The sequence below is a fragment of the Coregonus lavaretus genome (genome assembly GCF_964263955.1).
Source record: "Coregonus lavaretus genome assembly, chromosome: 21".
Lineage (NCBI taxonomy): Eukaryota > Metazoa > Chordata > Actinopteri > Salmoniformes > Salmonidae > Coregonus > Coregonus lavaretus.
This window is the reverse complement of record NC_140008.1, coordinates 36,339,373-36,353,911: the sequence shown is the minus strand read 5'-3', so window position 1 is coordinate 36,353,911 and position 14,539 is coordinate 36,339,373. Positions and strand designations below refer to the sequence as shown.

The 14,539-nt window shown below is 44.7% G+C and overlaps 1 protein-coding gene across 1 annotated transcript in view; it reads right to left on the bottom strand.

Moving 5' to 3' along the window:
* Nucleotides 1–9,951, bottom strand: part of LOC311149150 (uncharacterized protein) — a gene marked incomplete at both ends in the record, with an annotated part of 190,487 nt that extends 180,536 nt beyond the window's left edge. The window contains 5 exons of the mRNA XM_084186236.1: nucleotides 541–646; nucleotides 1,485–1,711; nucleotides 1,860–2,223; nucleotides 2,422–2,515; nucleotides 9,319–9,951. Coding sequence (XP_084042362.1) covers nucleotides 541–646; nucleotides 1,485–1,711; nucleotides 1,860–2,223; nucleotides 2,422–2,515; nucleotides 9,319–9,951 — 1,424 coding nt within the window. The remainder of the gene's footprint in view (nucleotides 1–540; nucleotides 647–1,484; nucleotides 1,712–1,859; nucleotides 2,224–2,421; nucleotides 2,516–9,318) is intronic.
* Nucleotides 9,952–14,539: the final 4,588 nt, after the last annotated feature.

Here is a 14,539-nt window from a genome sequence, read left to right as displayed (position 1 = left end):
TGAGTCATTTTCTATTAAGGTATCTTTACTTTTTCTCAAGTATGACAATTGGGTACTTTTTCCACCACTGCATGCGCGCACACACACACACACACACACACACACACACACTCTGTCATTGCGTAATAAATGCCCCCTGAGCCGTCTAATCATCTGCCATTGAGGGGGCAATTAGAACAGCTCTGGAAAATACTGTAACTGGCCCCACCACAGGTATGAGATTTCCCCTGATATCATTACAGCTGGGGGGGAGTGTGCGTGTGTGTGTGTGTGTGTGTGTGTGTGTGTTTCACATACCGTGGAGTAAAAATAAATGGCCTGACTGTGGTGTTATGAGAGCTGAGGTTGGGGTTTCAGTGTAGCGTGTGTTTGAGGGTCTAATTGAACTGTGAGTGTATTATGAGTCCCCTGCCTGGGCCTGCCATTTCTCTCTCTCTCTCTCTCTCTCTCTCTCTCTCTCTCTCTCTCTCTCTCTCTCTCTCTCTCTCTCTCTCTCTCTCTCTCTCTCTCTCTCTCTCTCTCTCTCTCCTCACGACTCACCCTCCTAGGACCTCCTCTCTGTTAATGGTGTAGAAGGTAGTAACCTGGTGAGGTTTAGGAGTCACGATGCGGTGGTCAAAGGGGGCTGCTGGCGGAGGGCTAGAGTCTGGAGAGAAGAGAGAGATGGAGGAAAGGAGAGGGATAAGGGATAAGGGATATAGATGGGCAGAAAGGGAGTGAGGGGACAGAAGCGAGGATAGGGAGGAGCATACAGAAGATAGATTAGTGTCTGTTCTGTCTTAGTAACCAAACAGATCATATGGTGTCATGCCAGCATTTCATAATCCAATATGCCAGCTGTGTCATGTTCGTGAACTTCATACATGCATAGTGTTAAAGGGATACTTCGGGATTTTGTCAATGAGGCCTTTTATCTACTTCCCCAGAGTCAGATGAACTCGTGGATACCATTTCTATGTCTCTGCGTGCAGTTTGAAGGTAGTTGCTAACTAGCACTAGCGCAATTGCTAACTAGCGTTAGCGCAATGTCTGGAAGTCTATAGGTATCTACTAGCATACTAGTAGATACCCATAGACTTCCAGTCATTGCGCAAACGCTAGTTAGCATTGGCTCTTGAAACTACCTTTAACTTCCTTCATTCTGGACACAGTGACATAAACATCGTATCCACGAGTTCATCTGACTCTGGGGAAGTAGAGTCAGATGAATCCCGAAGTATCCCGTTAAGTAAAGTGACCTGTGGTGTTAGTGACTGAAAGTCTAATATCCCTAACTAGAAAGACAGTAGTAGATAGGGTTTCTTAATGTTTATCAGCCTGCTTGCCCATACAAGGTAATATCAAGATACTTCACTTAATTTACAGAAGATATCTCAATACCTTATTTTATTTTAGGAATGTTGCCACAATGGCAACAAAACTCAAAATTAGCTTTGTTTTCAAACTTTTGTCAGTTTCCCATTCTGCAAAATAATGAACCTCACCAATGATGTACTCTTTTGGCTGTCCATTATCCACCTCCTCTTCCTTCTCCGTCTTCTCTGCCTCTGATTGGGCAGCCTGAAGCTCTGCCCCCTCAGGAACTCCTCCTTCCTCCTCCTCCCCCTCTTTCCTCTCCTCCACTCGACTCTTTTTTAAGTCATCTTTCACCAAATACTCCTCTTTAACGCCACGTTTACTGCTGGCAGCCACTTCACCTAACTCCTCAGAACTAAATAACAAACAAACATCAAACAAATATCAAAACAACTATCAATTGTGTTAAGTAATTAGCCAGTAGTTATTTTGGTAAACGTATACAGAAGTTGAGATTTGCAGTCATAGTAATGTCATAAGATGGGTTGAGTGTCGAAAGGTACCTTTCTAGAGGTTCTGATGACTCTTTCTCCCCTCCTTCCCTTCTCTTCTCCAAGTCTTCCTCTTGAACGTGCTCCACCTTAATCTTCAGTGCCCCTTCCTCTCCTCCCTCCTCTTCCTCAGGTTCAGATTCACCAAATATATCCCCCTCCTCTTCCTCTTCCTCTTCCTCCCTGGCCCTCTGCTCTTCCTCCTGCTCAGGGGTTTTCCTCTTCTCCTCCTCCTTCCCCTCTAGATCCTCCAGGTCCTCTGGTTGTACGACGAGGGCGCGGGGCATGTCCAGGACCACCCCATTACCATGGGAACGCTCAGCATTCTGCCTGTTGAGCTTCTCTACCTGGTCTAGAAGGAGGGCCTCTACAGAGTCTGAGGATGGACAAACAGAAAAGACAACATCATGCTTTGGGGTAGATTCACCCCATCAACATCTTTATTTACCTGGAACGATCATCCTTATTTTCAAAGAGCACCCTTCATTGGACATGTATTACCAAAGAGCACTCCTGCTCTATTTCATTTACATTTATTTAGTTGAGGTGAACTTGGTGTGTCTATCTCTGCTACCTGATGCATCTGGAGGCTTCTTCTTCTGGGCTTTCAGGCACTTCAGGCTGAGTTTGGCCTTGTCCTTCCCATCCCTCATCCCATTGTCCTTTAGCTGACAGGGAGAGAGGAGGAGACATAGAAACATTAAACTTTCATTGCAAACTGGAAAAATCCCCATCAAAATCTGTCTGTTTAAGCTAGAGATATCAGTTAGAAGGTGGCCGAGCTACAGCGGTGTTTGTCAGACCAGAAGACATCCCGAAAATCGGTCTTCTCACGAAAACATCTGTAGCGTCCGAATGGTTTGGCCTACAAACTAATATGGAAAGTTGAGACTCTCACGGACACTTACATGTCGGCTGTTTTGCTCAAGGACCCCAACAAGCATCACGGGACTCCTCTGAAGTCAATACCGCCGATCTGCCAACTTCTGTCTGTAGCGTCCAAACAGTTTGGGCTCCACACTAATATGAACCCTCTATGGAAAGGTGAGTCTTGTTTTGCTCCAGGACACACACAAGCCTCACAAGACTCGCCTGAAGGTAGCCCGGTACCAGTTTAGAAAATGAATGGAAGTATACAGTCTCTTCAGAAAGTATTCACACCCCTTGACTTTTCTATTTTGTTGTGTTAAAAATTGGATTCAAATGGATTTAATTGCCATATCTTTGTCAACGATCTACATAAAATACTCTGTAATGTCAAAGTGAAAGAAAAATTTGAACATTTGTAAAAACTTCATGAAACATAAATCACTAATCACTACTAGTGCTTGCATAAGTATTCATCCCCCTTGGCGTTTTTCCTATTTTGTTGCATTACAACCTGTAATTTAAATTGATTTTTATTTGGATTTCATGTAATGGACATACACAAAATAGTCCAAATTGGTGAAGTGAAATGAAAAAATAACTTGGTAAAAAAAATGATACAAAATAAATAACGGAAAAGTGGTACATGCATATGTATTTCACCCCCTTTGCTATGAAGTCCCTAAATAAAATCTGCTGCAACCAATTACCTTCAGAAGTCACATAATTTGTTAAATAAAGTCCACCTGTGTGCAATCTAAGTGTCACATGATCTGTCACATGATCTCAGTATATATACACCTGTTCTGAAAGGCCACAGAGTCTGCAACACCACTGAGCAAGGGGCACCACCAAGCAAGCGGCACCATGAAGACCAAGGAGCTCTCCAAACAGGTCAGGGACAAAGTTGTGGAGAAGTACAGATCAGGGTTGGGCACCCTTAAATCCATTCCAAATCCAAAAAAATATCAGAAACTTTGAACATCCCACGGAGCACCATTAAATCCATTATTAAAACATTGAAAGAATATGGCACCACAACAAACCTGCCAAGAGAGGGCCGCCAACCAAAACTCACGAACCAGGCAAGGAGGGCATTAATCAAAGAGGCAACAAAGATACCAAAGATAACCCTGAAGGAGCTGCAAAGCTCCACAGTGGAGATTGGAGTATCTGTCCATAGGACCACTTTAAGCCGTACACTCCACAGAGCTGGGCTTTACGGAAGAGTGGCCAGAAAAAAGCCATTGCTTAAATAAATAAATAAGCAAACACATTTGGTGTTCGCCAAAAGGAATGTGGGAGACTCACCAAACGTATGGAAGAAGGTACTCTGGACAGATGATACTACAATTGAGCTTTTTGGCCATCACGGAAAAGGCTATGTCTGGCGCAAACCCAACACCTCTTCATCATCAGGAGAACACCATCCCCACAGTGAAGCATGGTGGTGGCAGCATCATGCTGTGGGGATGTTTTTCATCAGCAGTTACTGGGAAACTGGTCAGAATTTAAGGAATGATGGTGCTAAATACAGGGGAATTATTGAGGGAAACCTGTTTCAGTCTTCTAGAGATTTGAGACTGGGACGGAGGTTCACCTTCCAGCAGGACAATGACCCTAAGCATACTGCTAAAGCAACACTTGAGTGGTTTAAGGGGAAACATTTAAATGTCTTGGAATGGCCTAGTCAAAGCCCAGACCTCAATCCAATTGAGAATCTGTGGTGTGACTTAAAGATTGCTGTACACCAGCGGAACCCAACCAACTTGAAGAAGCTGGAGCAGTTTTGCCTTGAAGAATGGGCAAAGATCCCAGTGGCTAGATGTGCCAAGCTTATAGAGACATACCCCAAGAGACTTGCAGCTGTAATTGCTGCAAAAGGTGGCTCGACAAAGTATTGACTTTGGGGGGGTAAATAGTTATGCACGCTGAAGTTTTCAGTTTTTTGGTCTTATTTCTTGTTTGTTTCACAATAAAAAAATAGGCATGTTGTGTAAATCAAATGATACAAACCCCAAAAAATCCATCTTAATTCCAGGTTGTAAGGCAACAAAATAGGAAAAATGCCAAGGGGGGTGAATACTTTCGCAAGCCACTGTATCTTGATTAGATAAATATTCAAACCACTGAGTTAATACATGTTAGAATCACCTTTGGCAGTGATTACAGCTGTGGGTCTTTCTGGGTAAGTCTCCAAGAGCTTTCCACACCTTGATTGTGCAACATTTGCCCATTATTATTTTCAATATTCTTCAAGCTGCGAAATTGGTTGTTGATCATTGCTAGAGAACCATTTTCAGGTCTTGCCATAGATTTTCAAGCAGAGTTAAGTCAAAACTGTAACTCAGCCACTCAGGAACATTCACGGTCTTCTTGGTAAGCATCTCCAGTGCAGATTTGGCCTTGTGTTTTAGGTTATTGTCCTTCTGAAAGGTGAATTACTCTCCCAGTGTCTGGTGGAAAGCAGACTGGACCAGGTTTTCCTCTAGGATCTTGCCTATGCTTTGCTCCATTTCCTTTCTTTTTAATCCTGGAAAACTCCCTAGTCTCCTTAACGATTACAAGCATACTCATAACACGAAGCAGCCACCACTATGCTTGAAAATATGGAGAGTGATATTCAGTAATGTGTTGTATTGGATATGCCCCAAACATAACACTTTGTATTCAGGACAAAAAGGTAATTGCTTTGGCAGATTTTATGCAGAAATTACTTTAGTGCCTTGTTGCAAACCAGATGCATGTTTTGGAATATTTGTATTCTGTACAAATGTCCTTCGTTGCACTCTGTCAATTAGGTTAATATTGTGGAGTAACTACAATTTTGTTGATCCGTCCTCAGTTTTCTCCTATCACAGAGATTAAACTCAGTAACTGTTTTAAAGTCACCAATGGCCTCACCAATACCCATCTACCAATAGATGCCCTTCTTTGCGAGGCATTGGACTCCCTGGTTTTTGTGGTTGAAATTCGACTGATGGACCTTACAGATAATTGTATGTGTGGGGTACAGAGATGAGGTAGTCATAAAAAATTATGTTAAACACTATTATTGCACACATAGTGAGTCCATGCAACTAATTATGTGCTGTATAACGGTTTGAGGATCCGAGGGGGAAGAGGCATTGTAGTGCCCTCTTCTTCACTGTGTTGGTGTGTGTAGACCATGATAGATCCTTAGTTTCCTGTAGTCCATGAACAGCTCCTTTGTCTTGCTGCGCTGAGGGAGAGGCTGGGATGATGGTGTTCATGTGAGCCATGACTTTCAAAGCATTTCATGGCTACAGATGTGAGTGCTATGGTGCGATAGTACCTTGGCGTTCTTGGACACAGGGACTATGGTGGTCTGCTTGAAAATGTCAGTGAAGACACTGGCCAGCTGGTCAACGCATGCTCTGAGTACACATCCTGTTAATCCGTCTGGCCCTGCAGCCTTGTGAATGTTAACCTGTTTAAAGATCTTACTCACATTGGCTATGGAGAGCGTGATCACACAGTCGTCCGGAAGAGCTGGTTCAGTGTTGCTTGCCTTGAAGTGAGCATAGAAGGCAGTTAGCTCATCTGGTAGGCTCACGTCACTGGGCAGCTTGTGTTTAGGTTTGCCTTTGTAATTCGTGATAGTTTGCAAGACCTACCACATCCGATGAGTGTCTGAGCCGGTGTAGTAGGATTCGATCTTAGTCCTGTATTGACGCTCTGTCTGCATGATGGTTTGTCGGAGCGCGTAGCAGGATTTCTTATAAGCATCCGGATTAGTGTCCCGCTCCTTGAAAGCGTCAGCTCTAGCCTTTAACTCAGTGCGGATGTTACCTGTAAACCATTACTTCTGGTTGGGATATGTATGTACAGTATGATCACTGATGTGGTAAATTCCTCAATGCCATCGGATCAATCTCGGAACATAGTACTTCCTGTTTGAGTTTTTGCTTGTATGCAGGAATCAAGAGGATAGAGTTATGGTCAGATTTGCCAAATGGAGTGCGAGGGAGAGCTTTGTATGTGTTTCTGTGTGTGGAGTAAAGGTGATCTAGAGTTTTTTCGCTTCTAGTTGCAGAAATGTTGGTAGAAATTAAGTAAGAATTTTTTTTACATTTTAGTCATTTAGCAGACGCTCTTATCCAGAGCGACTTACAGTTAGTGAGTGCATACATTATACTTTTTTTGAATTGTTTTTTTATTTGTATTTTTTATACTGGCCCCCGTGGGAATCGAACCCACAACCCTGGCGTTGCAAACACCATGCTCTACCAACTGAGCTACCTCCCTGCCAGCCATTCCCTCCCCTACCCTGGACGACGCTGAGCCAATTGTGCGCCGCCCCATGGGTCTCCCGGTCGCGGCCGGCTACGACAGAGCCTGGATTCGAACCAGGATCTCTAGTGGCACAGCTAGCACTGCGATGCAGTGCCTTAGACCACTGCGCCACTCGGGAGACACGGATTTCAGTTTCCTTGCATTAAAATCACCGGCCACTAGGAGCGCCTCTGGATGAGCATTTTCTTGTTTGCTTATGGCCCTATACCGCTACTTGTATGTGGTTCATGGCGGTGAATAGACAGCTACAAAAAATATAGATAAAAACTCTCTTGTTATAGTATGGTCTACAGCTTATCATGAGGAATTCTAACTCAGGCGAGCAGAACCTCGAGACTTCCTTAATATTAGAGATTGCGCACCAGCTGCTGTTAACAAAGAGACACACACCTCCCCCCTTGAGCTTACCCGACGCTGCCGTTCTGTCCTGCCGATGAATAGAAAAACCAGCTAGATGTACAGTATATTAAACATGTCCTTGTTCAGCCACGACTCCGAGAAACATAGGATATTACAATTCTTCAGGTTCCGTTTATAGGATAGTCTCGAACGGAGCACGTCCAGTTTGTTCTCAAGTGATTGTATGTTCACCAATAGAATGGAGGGTAGAGGCGGATTATGTACTCGCCAATCTATTTTCATCAGGGTGCCTTCACATCGGCCTCTCTTTCACCGCCTTTTTCTCTTCCGAGTCTTGGTGATTAGGGCCTGGTCCGGGTTGAGCAGTATGTCCTGCGCCTCTGACTCGTTGAAGTCGAAATCTTCATCCAAATTGAGGTTAGTGATCACTAGACTCCTGAGTGGCGCAGTGGTCTAAGGCACTGCATCGCAGTGCTAACTGTACCACTAGAGATCCTGGTTCGAATCCAGTCTCTGTCGCAGCCGGCCGCGACCGGGAGACTCATGGGCGGCGCACAATTGGCCCAGCGTCGTCCAGGGTAGGGGAGGGAATGGCCGGCAGGGATGTAGCTCAGTTGATAGAGCATGGCGTTTGCAATGCCAGGGTTGTGGGTTTGATTCCCACGGGGGGCCAGTATAAAAAAATAATAATGTATTCACTGAGTGTCTGCTAAATGACTAAAATGTAAATGTATATGTTCTGATGTCCAGAAGCTCTTTTCGGTCATAGGAAACAATGTCAGAAACATAATGCAAAAAAGAAAAGTTACGATCAGCGCAAAAAAACACACAAAATAGCAGAATTTGTCAGGAGCCCGTAAAACGGCTGCTATCCATTGCAGGGGTACATGCCATGGCCCAACCAGAGCTACTGAATCAGCAGAAAGCAGGTATAAATGATACCGGTACCTCAACACACGCACACACACTTAAACTCACACACACGCATAGACTCATGTGCGCACATCACGCACACTCACACACACATACAAAGAGTACAGTATTGTTCAGTTCACACAAACGTACAGACACACAACGATAAACACACAATGTCAATATGTAGCCTGAATACATAAGCACAAAGAATACAGACACACATGGTACTTGGTTCGACATTTGTTAAACCCAAAATATGTTGGCCGCTTCTAAAGCGCTAATAAAATCGACACCAGTCATCTAAAATCCCCACAAGGGCTTTAGTTCTAGGGTTGGGCAATATTATCCCAGCCTTGAGAATAGTACATCCATACGCCCTCCATACAATGGTTGAAGGATAGTTACATGACTAAGCATGGCTAACATGCACAGTGTTAGCCATGCTGGATATGTTGAGATGCCTCCACAAAGCCAACTGTCCAGCTGGTAGACTGATGAATCATGTGGAGTCATTTCACACATTCAGAGAGTTATCCACTAACACAATTCTCCTCTATAAATGTCTGGCTCAGTCTCTATGACTTCTAGACTCCTTCACTGTGAATTTATCCCACATAATGCTAAGGAACCCTAATCGAATTATTTGTCTCATTTTACAGATACTATAGTTCTCTCCACTGCTGTGTATCTGATATGACCAGGGCTGATTATGGACCTTCAACATTTTGAGTGGTGATTCAAACTAGCATATACAACTACAACCTAGCAAAGCCTCTGATCAAGATACAAAGAGGACCAGCAATGGAGTGTCAGCCCTGATATTAAGATACAGAGCCCTGGATTCAATATAAAAATGGAAAAAAGGGTCAGCACTCACTTGATTATGATTTACAATTGAAGCTTTACATTTTCTTTCATAGCAACATGTCTTCATACACCACACACTGGCATACATTTCAGCTAATGGCTTCCTCAGGGCGTGTGGTGTGTGTAGTGTCCCATACAAACTCACCTTCCTGGCTTGCTTGGTCTTAGCCACTTTACAGCCTCCAGGCTTATTAAACAGCAGCTCAGCCAGCAGGGAGCTTTTCACCACCTCTCCGATGAAACCGATGACCTGATGCATGCCCTCCACCAACCTCTCCACTCCCTCCAGCCTCTGCCCCTGCTGCTCCACCCGCTGGCTGGCCTCCTGCACCACCCCCTGGAGCACCCTGCAGGCCGCAGTCACCTCCTGGGCCTGACCCTCCACCTCCACCCCCTGGATCTGGGTCTTACCCTGGGTCTGGCCCAGACCTCCAGCCGACCCCCAGGCCCCGGCCCGGAGAGAGGCCACCTCCCGCCCCACACCCCCCAGGTCCTGGGACAGGCTGTCCAGCCGGGTGAGGACGGTCTCCTGGAGGTTAAGCAGACGCTCCATCTGGCTGCTTAGAGAGTCCATGCGGCTTTCAGTCTCAACGCACCATGGAGCAATTGCCGGAGAAGAGGAGGAGGAGAAGGAGGAGGAAGAGGGTGAGGATGGTGTGAGGGGTTGTTTGTCAGGTCCAGTGGGTGCACGTATCAGCTTGGTCCCGGCCAGTTTCTGACCGTGAAGAGGGTTGGGGTCGTACACCTTGGCAAGAGAGTTGACCAGACTGGAGCTCATGGTGGGTTCTGCAGCAGAGCGGTCAACCACGGTCAATGGCTGGTTAAACCGTAATGTAACCACCCCTGTTCTTCACACACAGCAGCTACGGTAGCTCTTCCCTGCTCTTCTCAAACACAAGCAAGTTCCTTCCTTGATTAAACAACAGTCAATGGTTGGTTGAACTGAAATGTAACCCTCCTTGTCCTGTACATCCTCTAAATGGGAACCCAGGGTGTTTGTTCCTCTTCCTTATCTTAAACCAGCACCTCTTTTGGAGTCCAGTCCACTAATTACTAGATGATACTCTTTTTTCACTCCTCCTTCACTCAGCAGCTAGCCCTTCTCTCCCTTCTCTCCTCAAACACAGAAATCTCCCTCTGTGGTTATTAGTCCAACCAGAAAACCGTCAGATCGTCTAACCGATTGACTGTTTGACCACTGTATCCTCTTCACAATGGATTAAAGTCCAATAAGTCCAGTTCCAGCTTGTTTACGAAGAACAATGAAATTAAAATAATGTACAGTCAGAGGAGACTGTGAAGAGATACAGAGGACAGAGAGAGGTGCCAGTCAGTCCTTTTCTCTACACAGCTCGACAGAGGGAGAGTTTTAAGAATAGAATGGGGCATAGAGGATGTCCTCCGAAATACAGTGCAGCCCGAATCAGACGTCAGAACCTCACAGTGGTGAGTGGCTAGTGATGGTCACTAGAGGCTGGGGGTTGAGCACTGGTGGGTGCGGAGAGGGGATGCAAGGGATATCTGTGTGACATCTGAGACGCTTCAAAAGCTTCCAGTCAGATGTCACAATCCTGAGAATGTTCTTTTGAAACACAAGCCACGTCTAAAAAAACTAATCAGCCAACATCCAAAGACAAAAAAATTGAAATACAAACAGCCGCTGTGGTGAAGAGTGAAAATAGCGAGGGACAGTTCTGACCATTTGAACCCTGTTGGTTTGAACACAGGAAATGGATTCTTTAATGTCTTGGTTGGTGTGTAAGTTGTTGCTCTCACATTGTTCGTGTGTGTGTGGGTATGTGTGTGTGTGTGTGTGTGTGTGTTGTATGCGGTAACAGGTGGGAGCGCACGCAAGGCCACTTAGACTCTATTAACTCTTCTGAACCTCTGTTACACACACTACACATCGGGGGTATTTCTGAACCTCTCCAAATGCCAACCGACCATTTCCAGGGTCAAATCTTTCCTGGAGAGCCTGCCTTCCACTGATCTCAGTGCCTCGTCTCGAGGCCTGATTCCCATTCAGACCTTCAAAGTTCAAATTGAGCAACTATGATAAGACAAATAGTATAACTGCTGAGTGAATACAACAATTAATAACAGACAAGAGAGGCTGAGTAGGTTTCCAACTTCTTTACTTAAAGGGATAGTTCACCCAAATTACAAAATTACATATTGGTTTCCTTAGCCCGTAAGCAGTCTATGGACAAGGTATGACAGCAATCAATGCTTTGGTTTAGTTTCCCTGGCATTGTTTGCACATGCTAACGTTTGAGCATTCATGGCACAAATCCCATTTTAAGTCATCGGACAGATATTAGCATTTTTCGCATATCATGTTCACATTATCTAAAAGTGACTTTGTTGAGCTTCACAATCAATTTGAGATACTTTTGGATGATTTGGACATGATGCTAATATCGGTCCTATGACTAGAATCGGATTTATGCCACAAATGCTAAAATGTTAGCATGTGGAAACAGTGCCAGGGAAACTAAACCAGGGTTACTCATCAAGACCCAGAGACAAAGTCAATACACAATGGTTATTTTAATCTAGATCATCTGATTCTGCACACCATCCTGTAACACTATACGCCATCAGCTATCCTCTCAGTCATCCCACAGTAATAGACTGAGTTCACAACATGGGAGGAGGGACTGGGAGCATAGATCAGCCCAAACCCAAGGCTACAATAATAGCCTCAAATGAAGAGGAATAGAATTAAGCCCCACTAGCTAGCCGTGCTAAAATAAAGGTATCTGTTACATTGTATAGAAGGTTCAGACTACACAGTATGAGACAGCTTAGCATAGCCACTTGCTACATAATTAGAATTCAGTTTCAGGTTACATATAGGAGATAGCGTAGCATAGCTTAGCCACAAGCTACAATACATTTATAGCCATTGTTGGGACACCCATCTGGTAGATGACTTGTCTAGAATGTGAAGGTAGAGAATGAGAGAGTAAGAGTGGACAAATTATCAGACTCAAAACAAACACACCCCACACACCTATCAAGCCTATCATGTCCTGTACACTAGACCCCTCAACCCACATACCGTCTCTCAAGCCTGACGTTATGTGTCACTGGCTTGTTTATGTTGGTCTGTTTGTTACTAGTATGTATCGGTATGTCCTTTCATGGTCATGCTGACTGGACTGTGTCAGTGACGTCCAGATATGACCCGTTCTCTCACTCCTTCATTCTGAATGTCTGAATGACCTCAGAACCTGGTTTAGTTGAGAGATTGTTTCCATGTAGAGGTAGTTAGTGATGTCAGCTTTGCGAGCTGCTCGCTGACCGATAGGCTACACACTAAATTGGCCACACACACACACACACACACACACACACACACACACACACACACACACACAATGACTTCCTAGTTTCAGACCCTTACAGGGGATTAGGGCCGGTGGAAAGGGTGTGTAAATGGTGTGTTACTGGTTTCCAGGATTATATTATGTAACTTTGCTTATGCCTTCAAGACAACTGTTCGGAAAATAAGTACCCATGAGCCGGGTATTCTGGGTAAACGGTGCCTTCTGACCCTGTGGTATGAGCAATGGGACTGATTTCTCCTCCTAGTGCCGACACATGCACGCACACACGCGCTTACACACACAGACCAAGGCCACACTGAGAAGGCCAGGGTGTTAAAAGAGTAATAACTCCAGCCATCCTCAGTTACCACTTGTGAAACTTGAGATACTTAAAAACCAAACACATACCAAACTCATAACAGGGAATTATTTAGAAACGTACTGCACATACCTAACTTTACAAACTACCGCCAAGCAGTCCTCAAAGGACAGTCTAATGCAAGTCAGCATACTCTATCCTGGTTCTCACCTGTAAGTGAATCTTAAATGTCAATCAAACAGTAGCTAATTAGCTGGAAATAGTCAAGAACCATCACTGATCTCCACTGCTACTGGTCCTCAGAGTCAGAGAGGGTTACTCAGAATTAGAATTGGGATTCTATTTTAATGGAGTTACTCCTGTCCTTCCTTCCCTGACCACTAGAGATCAGGAGAAACATACAAACCCTTCAGGAGGCTACAGAACTGGCCTCATCAGTCACACTGACTGAATCATGTATGAACATGGTAATCCATTGGTTTCCCTGGATGTGTTGCCAACCAATCATACATCAGAGGGTTATAGTTGGGTTGGGATTGGCTCTGTGGTCAAGTGGTTGAATAAAAGTAGAATACAATAGAATACAAACATCCCACTGGGTACAGATGTCAGTTCAACATCTAGTTTTGATTTACATTTGGTTGAGTTTTCAACTAACGTGAATTAAATGTAAAATCAACAAAACATTTCACCATGTCATTGGATTTAGGTTAAAAATTGGGTAAAATATCAAATAAATGCCCTTGCATTAATAACCTTTTGAAATTCCAATCAGTTTTCCACGTTGATTCAACCAGTTTTTGCGAAGTGGGATCGCTTGTCCATGTCCACTGATGTCTACTTGTATATCCCTGTCCTCTCTGAATTATCTCTGTCTCTTCTCTCGGTCTGTCTTTCAAATCTATCTGTCTATCTCAGTCTTTAAAAGCCCAACGCGCTGACAGCCCATAAAGTGGGACTGCAGTGGAATAGCTCTTTAACTACCTGCTGTGATTGCATGTCAGTCAAAAGCTCAATTCAACCCTTTCCTCTCCTCCCTCTCTCCCTGCTCTTCCTTCTCTTTCCTCCTCCCATCTTCCCTCCTCTGTGTCCAGTGCTACATGGGTGATGTAAGAAATAGACAGTCTTCTGCCCCTTTTACACTCACCTTCCCTTCCCTTCCCCCCCTCCCTCCCTCAAAACCCTCAAAATGTCTCCCTAGCTTCTACTTCTCCCACAATCTCCCTCTCCTTCACACTCACTCGGTATGTTTGCCCCTCCCTCCCTCCCTTCCCATCTCTCTATCATTCGCCTTAGGGAGACATGGGATGCAGCTGGGCTGGTCACATGACTCCGGGTCATTAGGGAGACCCAGGGGGAGTCCCAGCTCTAATGACACACTCGCACACGCACATACACAACCACAGATGGATAGGCCACAGGCAAGAGCTACTAAACACACTCATTTTCACACACACAAAACACAACTGCCACAGTTTGTAACCATTCCAATCTATTGCATGAGATACTGCAAGACTACATACATAGTAAGCGATAAAGGCACCTGTTTCTATATGTGTGTATACGATTGCCTTTATGTGCGTCTGCACAGGGTGCATCTGTTTGCATGTGCATCCTTGTGCTTATGTTATATGTGCTCTGAGTTCTGACTATGTGTCAAGCAGCAAGCCCAGTAGGTGCCAGGCTGATCTGCGTTACTAATGAGTTATGCAAAC